General features: G+C 40.2%; 2 protein-coding genes and 1 long non-coding RNA gene across 3 annotated transcripts; 2 read left to right on the top strand and 1 right to left on the bottom strand.

Annotated features, from left to right (window-relative positions):
- Positions 1–1,358: 1,358 nt before the first annotated feature.
- Positions 1,359–3,587, bottom strand: LOC111890106 (uncharacterized). Its single transcript, XR_002849737.3, has 2 exons — positions 1,908–3,587; positions 1,359–1,666 (listed from the first exon to the last, which is right to left on the bottom strand). It is a non-coding gene; the product is annotated as an uncharacterized LOC111890106 (long non-coding RNA).
- Positions 3,588–3,778: 191 nt separating this feature from the next.
- Positions 3,779–6,319, top strand: LOC122197107 (G-type lectin S-receptor-like serine/threonine-protein kinase At2g19130). Its single transcript, XM_052769699.1, has 3 exons — positions 3,779–3,970; positions 4,127–4,136; positions 5,358–6,319. Exons 1-3 carry the CDS (start codon positions 3,779–3,781, stop codon positions 6,317–6,319), a joined length of 1,164 nt encoding a protein of 387 aa, XP_052625659.1.
- Positions 6,320–6,400: 81 nt separating this feature from the next.
- LOC111890086 (G-type lectin S-receptor-like serine/threonine-protein kinase At2g19130) lies at positions 6,401–7,833 on the top strand. Its single transcript, XM_042900124.2, has one exon. It carries the CDS (start codon positions 6,401–6,403, stop codon positions 7,673–7,675), a length of 1,275 nt encoding a protein of 424 aa, XP_042756058.1. The 3' UTR covers positions 7,676–7,833.
- Positions 7,834–18,825: the final 10,992 nt, after the last annotated feature.

The raw sequence follows: 18,825 nt of genomic DNA, 5'->3' as shown, positions 1-18,825 counted from the left end.
ATTGGACATGAGTTGGATACCTCTAGACTAAGCACGGTCCGTATAGTGGCAGGTTTAACAACTGGACTAAAGGTTTCCGTGCAATCTACCCCTATGGTTTGTGATTTACCATTGACAACCAGCCTTGCCTTGTACCTGTGAATAGTTCCATCATATCTAAATTTATGGAGATATAGCCACATGCACTGTATGATGGTTCGATCGTTGGGGCGAGGCTAAAGATCCCATGTTTTATTTTCCTGTAAAGCTCTAAATTCATTTTTGATGACAAGTTTCCAATTAGGGTCTGTGAAGGCTTGGTTTTAAGAGGTGGGTAAAGGAGATAAGTTGTTTGGGTTGGTGGATACATGAAGATTGAGGCGAGTGACTAGTTTGGTGGAACCGATTTTAAACGTGTTTTCATATGGTAAAGGGAGGGTGTAGGTGGGGTGGGATTGGTATGGGTGGCCGAAGGCAGTTTGGATGGTGCAAGGGGATGCGTAGTTTGAGTGGGTTTTTGGTGTCGAGTATAGGTGATTGTTGGTGGGGATGTTGGTTGTTCGGAAGGAGTGGAGTTCATGGTGGATATTGGTGAGGGAGTGGAAATAGGTATGAGGTTATGGATTGCGTGTGTTGAAGTAGTGGTTTGGGACTGAATTATTATTGGAGAAGGATCATCAAGAAATTAATAGGTGTCAGGAACGGTGGGTGTGGACACGCAGAAAGGAAATGAGTTTTCGTCAAAATTAACATGGCGGGATAGGTAGACTCTGTCGGAGGATGGGTCGTAACAATGATATCCCCTAAAGTTTTTTGGGTACCCAAGAAAGATACATTTGGTGGAACAAGGGTGGAGTTTATTTGGTTGGGTAACAGACAAGTTTGAGTAGCACGTGCAACCAAAAACACATAGATGATCATATGTAAGGTGTCGGCTAAATAGAGCAGAGGTGGGGGTGGAAAAATATAGACGTTCGGTTGGTAATATGCTGTGAAGATAAGTGGCGGTGTGTAGAGCCTCTACCCAAAATTGAGGGGGTAAACGGGCATGAGTCGTAAGAGTGCGGATAATGTCGTTTAAGCGACAAAGCATCCGTTCGGCCCAACCATTTTGTTGGGAGGTTTGGGGACAAGAAAAGGGAAAGGTAAGGCAGTGGGTTGCAACAAGAGTTTTGAAGTTATGATTATCAAATTCTCCACCTAGATCGCATTGAAAGGTTTTGATATTATGGTTAAATTGGGTTGAGATAAGCCGATTAAATTTGGAAAAATTGGTAAAAGTTTCTGATTTATATTTTAATGGGTACACCCACACATAATGAGTGAAATTATCGATCAAGACCATATAGTATTTGTTACCGGATGTATTCAAAATCGGAGAAGTCCACAAATCACAATGTATTAAATCAAAAGGTACAAGGGTAACCGAGTGAGAGTCATAAAATGGTAAACGTGTGTGTTTAGAAAGTTGACACGAGTGACAAAATTACTTGGCCATAGCCTTATTACAATGGATTGAAAAACAAGTATGAAGTAAATCCAAAATTGACTCGCTAGGGTGGCTTAGCCAGTTGTGCCACTGATCGGTAGTAGTAGAGTGACAAGCTGAAGCGATGGGTGGTGATGTGAAGTGGTAGAGTTCTCCAGAGCTATTGTGGCGGGACAGGAGGGCTCCACTCTTGAGATCCTTAATGGAAAAGGCAAAAGGATCAAACTCAATGGATGTATTATTGTCAATAGTAAACTTGCGAACGGATAATAAATTTTTGATTATGTTGGGTGTGAAAAGAATATTATTTAGGCGGTAGGTTTGGTTTGGTTTGGTAACTTGTGGGTTGAATTGCTAGACCCATGAATTGGAATTGTCTTGCCATCTCCAACAAAAATAGAGTTAACAGGAGAAGAAACCAAAGGTGCAGTGATTTTACCTTGATCTGTAGTAAGATAAGAAGATGCTCTAGAGTCTATATACCATTAGGGGTCATGATTATTCAAATGAATTTGTTGGAGAGCCTGAGATAAATCATTAGGTTTAAAAACATTATAACCTCCAAAATCAGTTGTTGGAACAGCTTCATGAGTAGGAGTAGACCGGTGAGGAAATTGGGCTGATGAGGAGGATCGTTAGGCAGCCCTATTGAGGCGAGTAAGTGGGGTAGTGATATGGGGCTGAATAAGTGGGCTGAGTCGGGCAGGGTCCAGGAGGTGGTGTCCATGATTGTTGTCCCCACCGATGCGATTGCCATTGTTGATGAGGAGCATTCCACTGTTGCTGCGAGTAGCCGCGACCACAACCTCTGCCGGAGCGGCCTCAACCACGAAAACTGCCACCCCATCCTCAAGAAGAATTGTGATAATAGGGTTGTTGACGAGGACCGGTGTTGTGTGGTGGAGCAGCAGAACGATTATCTTGAGGGGCGACAAGAACCGATTGAGTCGGGTTTTTCCGGGCTGCCACACGGTGTTGCTCTAATTGAATCATGTTGCATGCGGTATCCCAACTAATATTCGGGCTTTGGTTGATAAAGGATGCGACGATGTCGAACTCGGGGGGTAGGCCTCGAACAAGTGAAGGATAAACCGAGATTCAGATACAGGATTATCAATGTCTCTGAGTTGGTCAGCAAGATCAGAAAGTTGTTGAGAATAATCGTCCATTGATGAACAAGTACTGAGGGAAAAATTGCAGAACTCTCTTTCAAGTGCCACCGCTCTTGATCCTTTGTTACTGTGGTAAATCTTTTGAATCCGGAGCCAAGCTGCACGGGCGGTCGTTTTGATGTCTAGGATTCTGCCAATTCTGAACAGTAGCATAGATCCACTGTAGAACTAGTGCATCGATTTCTTTCCATGGGGTGTAGCCTTCGTCTGTCTCCTCCCCTCCGGTTGCTTCGTGTCATAGATGTGATCAACAACTTTATATGCAACGACGTGAAGTGTGAACAATTTTGTCCAAGCCGAGTATGTAACTTTAGATCTGTCAAGAGTGCGGACCTTGGTTTGGATATTTGTGACTGTGTAAGCTGGGTGCAAGGCAGCATGAGTCTTGGAGTCAGAAGATCCTGGTTTATCTCCGATGGAGGTGACAGAGTAAAAAAAATCAAAAGCAGCAGAGATAAAAAAAAATAAAAAATAAATTAAATCAAGGGATGTTGTTAGAGTTTCAGGACCTTAGCTCTGATGATACCATGAAAGTAGATTAGGATCGAAGGAATCAATGCCCCTGTATCGATTATTAAAACCCTTTATATAGGGAAGAATTACAAGGAAATACAGCCACCATTTTAGGAATAGATAACAATAAATATTCAATACAATCTATATCTAACTGTGAGACTTAGAGTCGGTCTCTAATAGTCTCAGGGCAGGTTCGACAGCTGTCATACTTGGAAACTTCGGCTCAATGGAATATGTTTTGGTCTCAACCTAAAACTCAGTGTGATGTGTGTGGGGCCGGCTTTTGGGATTTGCAGGCAGACTGTATTACAATACTTTTAGGATAAGGATCAAAAGGAGTGCATGCAGCTTATGCAGATTTGGGTGTGGCCAGAGAGATTACAGACAATGCATATTCTAGGATTACATGACAACTTCACAACCAAAACCACTTTAACAAGAATACGAGCTGTCCCTCGTTACAGTTTTAGCATTGAAACCCTACAAGGACTGAATACCATGCGCCCCACCATTGGCATCATGCCATCTGGCCTTCCATGGGCACTAAACAAAAACAAATCTTCTTCTTGATTTGGATACGGGAAATAGGTATAGAAATAAATTTGAAAAACAACACAAGTACATGTACACAGTTGCATATTCTGATCACTCATGTTTCACAAAGATAGTGGAGTTTGTTAAGTTCATATGCCCAACTAACATGAAAGGTAGTGTGTCTTCGTCATCTTCTTATGTTGATCCTTGTTACCATCTTCGCCTCATCTATGGAACATCAAGTTTATATATGAAACATGTGGGTAGGAAGAAAGGGAATGTCAGTCTGATGAAAAATTAAAGAGAAAAAGCATCAAAGTGTATCATTCAAGCCTTGATAAAAGTGGGTCAGTTTGTTAAGGTTTAAATGTGGTGTGAAGTTAAGTAATGAAGAGTGTTGTGATGATTAAACTACGTACTGTTTGTGCTTAAATAGGTTAGTGACTGTAAATCTATACTGTATATGTGCAACTTGGAAAGAGGGTATGGAAATAAATAAATGATTATATACGGACTTAGAAAATCTTAAGCACTTGTTTGCGTCCTTAGATATAGAATGGTTGGAGAATGGACAACATAATCATTGTAGTTGTGTGTTATCAGATGTTTTATTTTAGTTATGAATAATGTATTTGTTAATCAAAAGAATTGTTGCTTCATCTTTTGGTTTCCAAGTATTAGTTTATCCTTAATTACTGAGTGATTCTTATTTGTTTGTGCCATTTTAATTGCATATTCATCTTGTGATCTGGGAATAAAACGTGAGTATGTAATCATATATAGGTTCCCTTTACTTTAGAAATGAATGGAGAATGATACAGTTATTGTTAATCTTGAAAATGCTATATGAACCATTGCCAAGAAAATTAACAAAGCTGGGGAATTTTGGCGTTCCATTTTTAATTTCACGGGATCATATCCATTGTGGATCCTTCTACATGGGCTTATGACATGGTTGATTGGGCTTTTCTTTCAGTCCATTTGGCTTCCAGTAAGCTGTTATGATCCAGTGGACATTTGTGACATGTGTTACGTGGACATCTTTCTGTATTAGCATTAATGGTGAGATTTATGGCTTCTTCAAAGGGAAGAGGGGCCTACAATAGGTTAGAGATTATGCTAGATGGTTGCATGGCTAAACACATATTATATATAATGTTGAAAATGAGACATGGTATAAGTCTGTTTGGAACTTTTGGAGACGACAAGGATGTCAAGTCCCAGCATGTAGAAAATTATTTGAGCTTGTATTTATATGTGTGGTGGATATGACTTGTCAAACATATGAAAGGAATTGGAATGGAGAAGTCTTACAATTTATATAAAACTGACACTGACTTGTTCAATTATTATTCCATGCAGTGTTTAGCAAGTTATATTAGTATTTATGTTGACTAGAAACCTATTAAGAATTTCACCTCAGGGCTCGAATGTGAGTTGTATAAAATCCAATACTGGTGATATCTTTCTGCATATGATACGATACCTGTTATCTCTGTTTCTCTCTCTCTCTCTCTCTCTCTCTCTCTCTCTCTCTCTCTATATATATATATATATATATATATATATATATATATATATATATATATATATATATATATATATATATCTCACTTTCCAAATTTTTTACAAGTCATGTGCTTCTTCAAAGAAAAAAGTATAGTGAGGTTTGTGGTCCTCCTGTATTTCACTTTATCCATCACCATCTCATCTGGAGGCTGGAGCCAACACCATCTCTGCAAACCAGTCTCTGTCTGGAGACCATACAATCATATCTGAAGGCGAACAGTTTGAACTTGGTTTTTTCAAAGCAGGTAACTCTTCCAAGTATTACACAGGCATCTGGTATAACAAGGTCTCTTCCAATCCCCCTACCATAGTTTGGGTGGCGAACAGAGAAACACCCATCTCTGATAGATTCCGTTCAGAACTAAAAATCATTGATGGTAATTTGGTGCTCTTGAATGAGTCAAAGTTCCAGATTTGGTCCACAAACGTCTCCACCACCACTACTTTGAAGTCTGTAATAGCTGTTATTCTTGATGATGGCAACTTAGTTTTGAGAGACAGTACTTCAAATTCAATTGAACCTTTTTGGCAAAGTTTCGACCACCTAACTCATACTTGGTTGTCTGGTTCTAAACTTGGTTATGATTATAGAACAAAAAAGAGTCAGATTATTAGATCATGGAGAAGTAACGAAGATCCTGCTGTAGGACTCTTCTCTTTGGAGTTTTATCCGCCAGGTAATGAGTATGTAATCAAGTGGAATGGTTCTCAACAATATTGGAGGAGTGGAGCTTGGAATGGGAAAATATTTGACTTAATACCTGAAATGAGGTTGGATTATATTTACAATTTCAGCTACCATACGAATGAGAATGAGAGTTACTTCACTTATTCTGTGCGCAATCCTTCCATTATGACTAGATCTATAATGGATGTTTCTGGTCAAATTCAGCAACTAACATGGTTGGAAGCTACCAAAGAGTGGAATTTATTTTGGTCTCAACCTAGAACGCAATGCGAGGTCTACGCTTTGTGTGGGGCTTTTGGGATTTGCAGGCAATCTGGATTACCTTTCTGTAATTGCTTGACTGGCTTCAAGCCTAGATCTGAGAGTGATTAGAATCAGAGTGATTTCTCTGGTGGGTGCGTGAGAAAAACCGATTTGGAGTGTGGAAGAATCGTTGAAAAGCCTGATTTTCTCATGATTACAGTGAAGAAACTGCCTCCACATAACTCTGTGGCATTTGGGAGTGCAGGAGAATGTCGTACAACATGTTTGAACAGTTGCTCATGTAATGCTTACTCTTTTGTCGATAATCAGTGTTTGGTTTGGGATGGAGATCTCTTGAACCTCTCGGAAGACAATGATAATGATAGTGGGAAAACAATCTTTGTCAAAGTCGCTTCTAAAGATCTTACACATCATAAAAAGAGTAATTGGATCACCATGGGTGCTGTTGTTGGGCTTGTAGGAGGTGTGGTTTCTGTCTTGGGTGTAATTTTGGTCTTGATCTTTAGAAAAAAGAGGATATCATTATCGGTGGGTAAGACGAGAATGGAGGGATCATTGGTGTCATTTGTCTACAAAGATTTACAAATTGCCACCAAAAATTTCTCAGACAAATTAGGAGGAGGTGGGTTTGGCTCTGTTTTCAAGGGGGTACTGCGTGATTCGTCGATTGTGGCAGTGAAAAAGCTTGAAAGCATCAGCCAAGGAGAGAAGCAGTTCAGGAGTGAAGTCAGCACAATCGGTACTACCCAACACGTTAATCTTGTACGCTTTCGTGGGTTTTGTGCACAAGGTAACGATAAGCTTTTGGTGTATGATTACATGGCAAACGGCTCTCTGGACACCCATCTTTTCCATGGAAAACAAGTTCTAAACTGGGAAACGAGGTATCAGATTGCACTTGGAACTGCAAGAGGCTTGGTTTATCTTCATGAGAAGTGCAGAGACTGTATCATTCACTGTGACATAAAGCCAGAAAACATTCTCTTAGATGCCGAATTCTGTCCAAAAATTGCAGATTTTGGTCTGGCAAAGCTTGTTGGTCGAGACTTTAGTAGGGTTTTGACAAGTACAAGGGGGACAATAGGATATCTAGCACCAGAATGGTTATCAGGGGTGGCTATCACAGCCAAAACAGATGTTTATAGCTATGGAATGATGCTTTTTGAATTGGTTTATGGTAAGAGAAATGCAGAAGCATCTGAAGATTCAAGGAGTAAATACTTCCCTGGTTTGGTTGCAAATGTTCTTATAGAGGGAGGTGATGTCCTTAGCCTGCTAGACACTAGGTTAAATAGGGAAGAAGCTTGTGTTGAAGAAGTCACGAAAGTTTGCAAAGTTGCGTGTTGGTGCATCCAAGATGAGGAAGAGAGAAGGCCTGCCATGAGTATGGTGGAACGGATTCTTGAAGGTGTTTTGGATGTGGACATGCCTCCGATACCCAAAATCTGTGACTATAATTGTTGATTGATAACACATACATTGTAGTCAGTCACATTGGATGTGGTGATTTCCAGTCCAAGACTTACATTCTTCAAGGCAATTAATTCCCTTTATTTTCTATGTTATATTAAATATTACACATAATATCGTTGTAAAATAAATGAGTCGTTGACTTTTTTTTTTGATGCAAATTGATTATCGTTATTGTGAAAATACGACAATAGATTAGGTGATCTCTTAGACTACCGTGGAGGGGTGTTTTTGCCTATGTGGAGGCTCCTTAACGCTGTTACCACGGCTAGAACACCGCCCCCGCCTCTAGTTATGAGATGTGGCATTATGTAATGTGGTAATGAGCACGAAAGGCAACACTCAATCAGATTATTTCCTTCTGTTTTTTTTTCTCTCTTTCTCTCTCCTATTAACACCATATTATAGCATGAAAATACCACCCCACTTCATATTATAACATGTTAAAATATAAGGTGACAATATTTGGCATCATAACTGGTTGCCCACATCTAATAGTCTTAATCTTTCAAATAATAAGCTCGTGGTACTCAAAATTGAATTGGCTTTGCTAAAAAGGAACGACAGCCACGATAACGACCTATAGTAAATTACAGAAATGGTCCCTGTGGTTGGCACAAGGTCACGGTTGTAGTCAAAGTTTCATAAATTTCACGTTAGTTATCTGTTGTTTCTATTTCCATAAACTTTGGTCATTTTTAGTTTGTGAAGAACCCCTTTTGATTTTTACGTTAAGTTTAATTTAAGAAGATTTTTTTAGTCGGTCACAAAATTAGCTTGATATTCACATGTTTTCATTAGCAAATCAAGGTATAAGATAATGTGTATTGATATAATAATTAAACCTAATTAGTAGTTTCATATAAAAATGAACCATATATTATTACGAAATGAATAATTTAAGTATTAGTAAGGGTGTGTTTGAAAGAACTTTTAAATTTTTTTATTGGCTTTTTGGAAAAACCAGGAATTCATGGTTTTTTGAAAAAATCATTTTTAGCCTAATTTTGTCAAAAAGTTTAGTGTTTACTAAACATCTTTTTAAATTATAGGCTTTTTGAAAAGCCACTAAGTTAATAAGTCATTTTAGAAAACATTCCCAAACACCCACTAAGTAAGCTTTAGTTATAGCTTATGTTGTATGTGGTTTGTGTTCTCAAGAAATTTAATTAGTAAAGGACAAGATAGAAATAACGTTTGAATAGTAAAAGATATATGCACTTGTATTGCATGTTAAATTTAGTTAATGCTTTTATTTTGCATGATGTTGAAGTTTACAATTACCTATAAGAACCTTTTAGTGTTATTGATACAAAAAATCTACCTACGTTGTATTGCTATTTCTAAAAGAAAATAATAATAATTTAGGTGTACGTTTGGAAGTTAGGTTGGTACACTTAATAATTTTGAAATGATGTTAATATGATGTATACTGAGATGCTGAAATGGTGAATTATATTATTAAAGATCATGTAATAATTTTAGTAAGTACAAGAAGAAGAAGACCCTTTTATGTTAAATGGTTTTAATATGTTACTTACCAAGCTCCTACTCTAGTGATCTGTATCTAATCTAGTCTCTCACTCAATAGCCTTACCCGCTACGTTTTCATCTTTCTTGATTCCAAGTCGCCACCTCTTTGACTCTTTGGCCTTTTCCCTTTGAATTTGGAGTTTGGAGTATTCAAATTTTCATCACCAAGTTACCAGTTTGATGTGTTGCGTTTTTTCTAAGGATGAGCATAGACGGGTACCCGCCTCATTTGACGAGACTTGAAACCAGAACCGGAATTGTTTGTTCCTAGAAAGTTAAAACTAGAACCAGAACCAATCTAAGCAGTTCTTAAATTTTCGAAACCAGTCTCGGAACCGGCAGATCCGGTTCCAAGAGTGGGTAACCTGATTACATCAATTTTATTAACTTTTGTCAATAAAATCGCAATTTACTTCCGTCCAAATCGAATAAACTTGGATCAAGGACGAACAAAATCGGACCAATATATTCTAAACCAGTTTAAATAACACACACAAAATCATACGAAATACTAATATATATATATATATATATATATATATATATATATAGGTTCAAATGTTTCTAGCGACTATTGTGTTCATAAATACACCAATCACAAATTAACAAATAATTAAATAATTAATTAAATCATAAAGGGTATTTCAGGTTTTTTGCACTTGCAATTAAAGAAACAAAATAAATTAATATATGTTGACCTAATATCTCTTCTTTATAACATCGATCATTGAACAATAATCATCGTTGAAGCTCTGTATCCCTCATCTTGCCACTGCCTTATCTTCTTCTTCCTCCCTCTCCATCGTCGGCTTCGTCTTCCATCACCAAAATCAGTCTATAGCTGCCGCCGTACACCAACATCCTAGCCCTGGTATGTTCTTGAACTCAGTTTCTAAAATTTAAACCTTTGATGATGACTCACTTCTAGTTTATTCACTCTTCAAAATTACGGTTAGTTTTTTAATTTTTTTTGCCAAATAAATTGGTTTTGTCATTGTTCAAATTGGAAGTTTGGATTATTATAGTGTGATTTTGGAATCGTGATTGGATTTGACTTTTGTCATATTAACTAATTTAGATGCAACTTTTTCATGATTTGTGTAACACCGTGAAAATTTACAACCAATTTAAACTTTTCAAAAACAACCCATATTCATTAAGTTATTACAAAAAGGTTTTCAATTCTTTTATTATCAGAGTATCCCAAAACATCAACATAAAACTGAGGAGCAATACAATCATGCCTTCGCCTTGCCACGATCTCCTGAAGTACCTGAAACAATACACAGAAACTGTAAGCCCGGAAGCTTAGTGAGTTACCCCCAAAATACCAACCACAATACCAAACACATATCATATCATATCATAAACAGAACAACCATGCATATCGAGTCTACAGTGTGACTGGTCCGCCTGTACCAGGCCTTTAGTCCACCCGGTCTACTATCTCTCAGAGTCTACAGTATGACTGGTCCGCCCGCACCGGGCCTTCAGTCCACCTGGCCCACTCTCTAAGTCTACAGTATGACCAGTTCGCCCGCACCGGGCCTTCAGTTTGTCTAGTCCACTCTCCGAGCCTTAGTACGTCTGGTCCGCCCTCTTGGGGCCTTCAGCCTATCCGGACCGCTCGTCGGGCCTTCGGTCTAACCAGTCCACCCTGGGTATGTTGGCCTACAGCACAAAGCAGGACCCGCCTCAACCCAACCCCAGTCCAACAACCATGTGCACATAAACATATAATCATATAGCAATTCACAACTAATCAACTGATCTAGCAGATCACATAACATAGCAACATCCTAACCAGGATACCGACCTAACCGGTCACTAACATAGCATCATCCTATATACTAGGATACCGACCTTAACCAGGTGTCAAACATATACCATCCTAACTACCAGGATGCAGACATAGCAAAACAATAACATAACAAACAACTACCCGGATTCCCATCCGATAAAGGGCCGACCTTGGTGCCTTAGACCTTGTCGATATAGTGAGGATAACTCACCTGCAACTGCCGACTTGAAGAAATAAGACCACGCTGCTTCGACCACCAGCACGAACTTCACCACTGATCATTACCAAATAACCAAAACCAATAAACACCAATAATTACCAAAATACCCTTGGAAGTCAAACTGGTCAACCCTTGGTCCAAGTCAAAGTCCTCAGTCAAAGTCAACCTTCTTGGTTGAGCCTACTCGCCGAGTCAACCCGTTGACTCGTCGAGTTCCTATGCTCAGAAACTCCGATGCCACGACTCAACTCGCCGAGTCGCCCTAAGACTCGTCGAGTCCAACAAGCTCTGAGTCCCTTCCTGCCCAGCTCACCAAGTCATCCCTCGACTCACCGATTCACAGCTCAACCAGAAAAAGGTTAGGACCTCACGACCAGACTCATCGAGTCCAAGCATAGACTCACCGAGTCCACCAAGGCAATCTTCAACAGACTCGCCGAGTTGTTCTTCCAACTCTCCGAGTCCATGCACATAATCATACAACTCGCCGAGCACACCCATATGACTCGCCGAGTCTCTTCAGTTCTCATTCCATACAGAGGCTTTTCAAGCCATGCAGGGACTCCAATCCATAGGTCCACTCTTCTACAACCTAACCCTCACATAAAGTTGCAAACTTTACGTGAAAGCAAGGATATATAAGCCCAAAACACTTCTAGGGCTAGGGTTAAAGACAAAGGCTTCACCAATAACTCTTAGACATGAACTTTATGACCTTTTGGGCCATCACAAGTCTAGATCTGAAGTAGCAACTTCAGATCTAAGCCTCAAACTCGAGATAGCTCCCAAACAAGCTAATGAATCCCAAATCAACCACCATTCATGAATCAATAATGAAATAGCTTAAGGAGGAGGTTCCTTACACCTGAGATGTGCCTAAATAGAAGTAGATTCCAGATCTACCCAAGCCCCTTGATGATGGCCTCCAAATCCCCAAGCTTCTTACACCAAATTTCTCTTCCAAGCTCTAATTCTTCATCAATGGAGTCACACACACACACGAGATGAGGGTTTCTGGATCTTAAATGGGTAGCAAAGAGGCTGAAGGTGGGTTATAATGTGCCTTATATAGGGCACAACCCCCGGATTAGGGTTTTCTCCCTTCAGCACCAACTCGCCGAGTCTAGCCGATGACTCGCCGAGTTGGTCACTTAACACGTGACCAGAACCGCGATTCGACTCACCGAGTCTACCCATCGACTCGTCGAGTCGACCTTCCTTATTTACACTAAGAACCCTGAACTTGCACTTCTGAACTCGGGGTGTTACAATTCTCCCCCACTTAAATTAGGCTTCGTCCTCGAAGCCTGTAGCAACACATTTCCAGATAATACTCCCACATTACAGCTCCTGGTCTCAATCAACTCAGGTTCCTTCAAATACTATTAACGATTCTCAATAAAACCCAACTCTTCCCTTACAGAGTCATGAAACTTGCTTTAAACCAACCACTGGCTTCTTCCTGATAAACATATTAACTAAGTATCACCCGATGATACTTCCATCATTCCAACTCACCCAATCACTTGCCTCTTACAAAAGTTGGGCATTACTATAGACCACCGGCTCCTGACCTGGTACCAAACTGCTATCCCTTTTCTCGACTGGCATAACTTTTATCGAATTTCACTGCTGGGACTCATTCCACTTCCTTTCTGAATCCTACTCTTTCCTTCCCGTGCTGATAGGATGATACATCCTACCGCCCCTGAGCAGCTCCCATGAGCTCCCATCTACACTCTCATGCCCATATTGTACCTGATCCAACATCCTCGGGCTGGAAAACCCTACACACTGACGATACCTCCATACATCCCCATGATGAATTACCACTACATTCATAACCTCCTAATCACAACCATACAGAAAATCCAAGGCTCCATCCTTGCATCCTTTCCGAACTCCTCTAGTTCTACACTACCATAAATTCTTCCGCAACCTTAACAGACACCCAATCCGGATGTGCTTCCATACCACTGACACAATCATTGTGCTCGACAACCATAATTGAAATACTCTCAATCATCCATTCTCACTTCTGCTTTCACTTCCGTGAACCAACATTTCCTCCCGGAGTTACATACCTTTCCCTCTCCTTATCTAAGGAAGTCTACTTGAACACCTCGTTACTTCGACAAGTGCCACGGTGCTCAAACCCCACTCTACACTATTTTCTCGTAGAGTAACCGCTATTCCATGCATCACACACACTCTGAATCTGCTTGCAAGGACTCTTGGGTCCATGCACTGCCTTCCACTAACATGATCAATACCCGGGGCCAGACCTATTGTTTGCTATTGCATCGCAACATACTCAATCAATCTCCTTATATAGATCTATCAACACATACAGAGTCTTCAGCATGACTGGACTACCTTACCAGGCCTTCAACCAATCTGGACCACTCTCAGAACCTTCATCAAGTCTGGACCGCCCTCTAGGGCCTTCAGCCTGTCTGGACCGTTCTCTAAGCCTTCGGCCTGACTGGTACGCCCATCGGCCTTTAGTGTTCCTGGACCGCTCAGACTATCATACATCATCCCAAACTATCCTTCTTGGGAATCTCTCCCGCACATACTGTTCTAGCCCTCTAGGGGTTCCGAACTCTAACTCCATTCCATCTACTTAGATCCCAGCCTAATCCTAGGCCTCACAACAACCAACCACCTTTTCCGAAAACCTTGGTCTGTATCCCGCCCCATTTTTCTGTCACTTACTCATACCATCCCACACTCTTGGCTAACTGAAACACTGCATAATCCCAAATAGCTAACTAACCTCTAATGCTTATCGATCCTCCTGAGAATTTTCCAATTCTCCCCACTTAGAGCACTGACTACCAACCACCGGTGACTCAACCGACATAAATCAATCATCCCTACTCAACATACTCCTCTTATCCATGAACTGATTTCCTCTGAAATGAGCAACCTCCACAAAGTCACTTCCCGGCATCATACATCACAAACTCTAAGGGAGTTCGACTCTCCGCTGAACACTTCTCAAATCACAATTGCTATATCCCGACAACAAGACCATACAACCAAATTCTAACCATCAATCCCTTGGATGCTAACCGCCTAAAAATCCTAGTTACTAACACTCCCAACCAAACCATGAAACACGCAGAAAGGCAAATAAAATGCAACACTACATAAATAACCAGATAACCGGACAACAACGAAACGAAAACATACCCGCAACTGAATCCGGCTCTGCCCTGACCTCCTTTGATGTGAGCTGAAAAGCGCGCCCCTGAGCCCTCGGAGGCTCCGCTCCACCCTGACCCCCGCCAGTAATCCTCATAGTAGATGGTGCCGGAACCTGCACCGATCTGGAAACAAGCTGTGGACAGTTGGCCCTCAAGTGACCAACCTGATGGCAATGATAACATATCCTCAAATCGTGAACCGGGGCTGACTGACGGAAATCCCTCGCATAATGCCCCTTTTTCCCACACTTGCGGCACGCACCACCAGACCTACAAACTACGGTATGACCCTTACCGCACTTCTCGCAAGTGCGGCTACTCTGACTTCCCAAACTGGAATCAACGGTCTTGGGCAATTGGTATCAGAGCGGGTGTTCTTGATTTTCATCAAGAATTGATCCTTGATGGCTATTTTGATTTGGTGATTCTTATTGTTCATTGATCTTCGTGTTTAGAGAGTGTTTTGTGTTCTAGAAGTCGAATTTTTCTTTGATTTGATCCATAATTCGACTTTCTCTCTCTAGAATACTTGTTTGTATCACTTTATCTCTCTAGAAAACCCATTCAAAATCACTTTCTCTCTCTAGAAATCTTCAAGTTTTTGTGATCATGGTGGGCTTGCCATATGATTCTTGGATTGTGATTGTTAAAGATGTGAAATACAAAGTCAATGAAGATCAATTTTATGGGTTGGTTTTAAGCAAATTGATTTCATGGGGTAATTTGGTTTCTTATGGAGGTTTGAAGGATGATCATGGAAGCTTAGTATTTCAACCAATTTGTAAGATTGCATGGTTGAATAAAATTGCCTTGTCCATATTAGTTCGTAGTAGAAATCAAAAGGAAGGAGAAGAAAGAGATTTGTTCAATAAGAAATATGTTTCTCTTATTGAAGACCCAAATGATCTTCATGCTCTTAAGTTTGTTGAAGTTCTTGACAATGGAGTTCAATGTGATGTTCTTGACGTTCAAGAAAAAGGAGTTCAAGTTGATTCTCATGATGAAAAAGTTTTTTGCTCGATTGGAGTTCAAACCGATGATATTTTGTGTTCTTGTGATTCGTTTGAAGGAATGATTCCTTATCGGAAGCCGGTGATTCAAGAAATTCACAAATATCAAACTCCAAAAGATTTGATTCAAACTCAAAATGTTCATGTTGTTGAAAGTGGGTTTGTTTATGAAGTCAAGTCTTCAAGATACAAAAAGATGAGAAAGAAAAAGAAGAAGAAGAAGATGAATCGAAAGAACAAGCGGGTTTACTCACAAAAATCGTCATATGTTGTGAAGCCGAAATCCGTGAAGTAAATTTGGGTTCCAAAGCAACAATCTCCAAAGGTTGCATTGAATTTGAAGTCCAAACCCAAATGTATTGGTGGTTCTTTTGAAGATGTTCTTGGATCGTTGAAGAACACGAAGAACACGAAGAACGAGTTGTACATCTCGCATGGTGGGTGGTACAATGTTCGATTTGGAGATTTTCTCATTCCGACAAAAGAACCAAGATCTTCCAAATTTGATTCGTTTGTTGAAAACAGAACTCGATTCGTCAATAAGGTATCACAAATTCTCAAATGGATTCCAAAACGTCCATGATTTCGATTCGTATTTTGCGTTTTTTATTTTTGATCGCCTTGATTCGTTGGATCTATTTCGTTTCAAACCCCATTGTTGATCCAACAATTTTTTTTAGATCAAGAATCAAAATCAAAATCAAATTATCAATTTTTTTTACTGAACTTTGATCCATACTTCGAAGTCCAAACCAGATCTGTTCACTGTTCATACTTCGGAGCCTGATCCAAGAGTTTTTGATCCATTTTATTTTCTATCAATAATCTGATTAATAAGCCCAAATGTTTTATTCATCTACTGTTCATTGATAATTCAAATCACCGACTTCCTATTCATCATCGATGTATCTTTTGTGAATTTCAAAATCGACTGGTATGATTTGGAAGGTGAACTCGAAATCGAAAGTCAATTAGAGACGATTAGAGTGGATTGGAGTTCAACTGGTGTTGAGATGTTTGAGTCGAGAAGATTGAATTTGACGGTGTTGTTAGATATTCGGACCGGTTTTGGATTCATGTTTGCAAAGTCATTGCTTAGAATCGAAATCAGATGGGTTAAAATTTCGATTTGGATGGGTCAGGATTTGAAAGCGTCAAATTGATTTGTGTTTATAAGTCAAGAGCATTTGAAGTCAGTTTCGATTTCTGATACCCAGTTATGGCTGCAATCGAAATCAATTTTGTTGAATTGGTGAGTTTGATCTGATATTGTTCAAAGATTCATTGTTTTAGTGTTATGAACAATTTCGATGGTCAAAGATGAAAGTCAAAATTGGAATGATTACTCATTGTTTTGATCGAAACAAATATTGTAGTCTGGTGAATGGGTCTCGCAAGATTGTTGTAATCAGAAGTTGTAGCAGCTCGTTCTCGCAAATTGAGTTGTTGAGAAGGGATATTGAATCAAGGTTTAATTTTTTATTATAATTTTGAATTGAAAATTAATTGGGAAGATGAAGGTTTCGAGAGGTTTTCAAAATGAATGTGCGACTCGAGAGTAGTTTCTTTTGCGTCAGAAATCCATCGGGGAAGAAGAAGGCTAAACTTACGAAATATGTCCTTGAACTTTCAGCGAATTTGCACTTTCTAACCACATTCGTTATTACGACGGTTTTCTACATTTTGGAGAAGTGGGAGCAATATTTCTCAATTGAAATTGGACTAAAAATCCATAGAAATTGGATAAGTTTCAAGTTCAGTCCCTGCAGTTTGTGCGAATTTACACTTTATGTCCGGTTTCGCAAATGGGCTAGAGTTTCGCATATTTGACTGTTTTTGGTGCAATGGGTCCCTGCAAGTTTCAGAAAGTGACAATATCTACCCGGATTTTGAAAAATCTTGCAACTTTCACTCAAAAAGTCAAAATTTTTCATAAATTGGAAATTTTTGTGGCTTTTTCGTGATTGTTTTTCCGTGCAAGATTTTTGGTGATTCATTTTTGGTACACATCAAGGGGGAGTATCGTGAAGTCTATTCCTCGGGCGCTTCTCATCCTTAGTGGGTTTTATAATCATTTTTTGATTATAAAAAGGGGGAGAATGATGGGTATTCGAAGCTTCTCGGGTTTGTCGAAAATTCATTTGCGGATTTGAAGACCGGTGTTACTTCGAGGGGGAGTTTGGTCTTGATCGCGCTAGCTCGTTGGAGATTGAAGCCGGACATCCAATCCTAACTTTGAGGGGGAGAATGTTAGGGTGCAAAGTCATTCTTGGATATAATGTTTTAGGCTTTCCTCTTTGTATGTGTAAATGGGTCGAGTCTTTCCTATAAATAGGAAGTGAGTGACTCCCATTATGTAGTGAACCATTTGGAGTGTTAGACTAGAGAGAGAATTTGTATACAAGACCCATTTGTATAATCTTTCTAGATCTAATAAGAGCTTACAAAGATTTATTTACTCCATGTGTTCTTGAATTTGTATGCTGAATCACTAGATCTTTCTAATTCCGCACATGCCATCATAATCAACACAACTACAAGGGCCTGCCTCTGCTCTCTCAGCTGCAACTCAATCTCCAACTCATGCCACCAAGCGGCCTCCTACAACTCCAATAAGGTCTTGCACCTCTGCGTAGACACAAACTGCCTGATATCCCTCTTGAGCATACTCAGATATCAGAACATCTGAGCCTACTCCGAAGCAAACTCAGGGCAAAACATCGCCCTCTCAGTGAACATACTGGAGATCTTCGTCACCGACTCCGAATCCTGCTTTAGTTCCAAGAACTCCTGAGCCAACCTCTCCCTTTCAACCCGTGGAACATAACGGGTATTGAACATCTCCCAGAACTGATCCCATGTAACCGCAGCCCGCTGTGCATCTGAATAAGATCCTGTTGTCAACCTCCACCAATCTTTTGCCCCGAGCCTCAAAAGGTTCAAAGCACACCTTATTCTTTGATCCGCAGGGCATGAACACGTGAAGAAACACCCCTCCACGTCCGACAACCACCTCATAGCAATGATCGGATCCTGAAACCCATCAAAAGTAGAGGTCTTCGTGTTATCGAAGTCCCGATACTAAAAACCCCGACCGACTCCTCCACCCGTCGCTGCTACAGCTGCTACTGCTGCCGCGACAGCCGTCTCTGCAAAAGCCGCATAGCGCTCATCAAAGTACTCAACCATGGCGGTCTTGATCGACCCAAACATCTTCGGCATCTCCGGCCTGAACATAGTAGCAATCTCATCATGTAGGATCTCACGAATCCTGGCATCCAACTCATCCGTACTCATCTGACCAATAACCTCGGGTGGTGCTGATATACCCTAACCGTGCTCTCCTGATCCCGATCCTGACCCGGATC

The sequence above is a fragment of the Lactuca sativa genome, chromosome 3, assembly GCF_002870075.4.
Source record: "Lactuca sativa cultivar Salinas chromosome 3, Lsat_Salinas_v11, whole genome shotgun sequence".
NCBI classification, from domain to species: Eukaryota; Viridiplantae; Streptophyta; class Magnoliopsida; order Asterales; family Asteraceae; genus Lactuca; species Lactuca sativa.
This window is presented reverse-complemented; position numbering and strand designations above follow the sequence as displayed.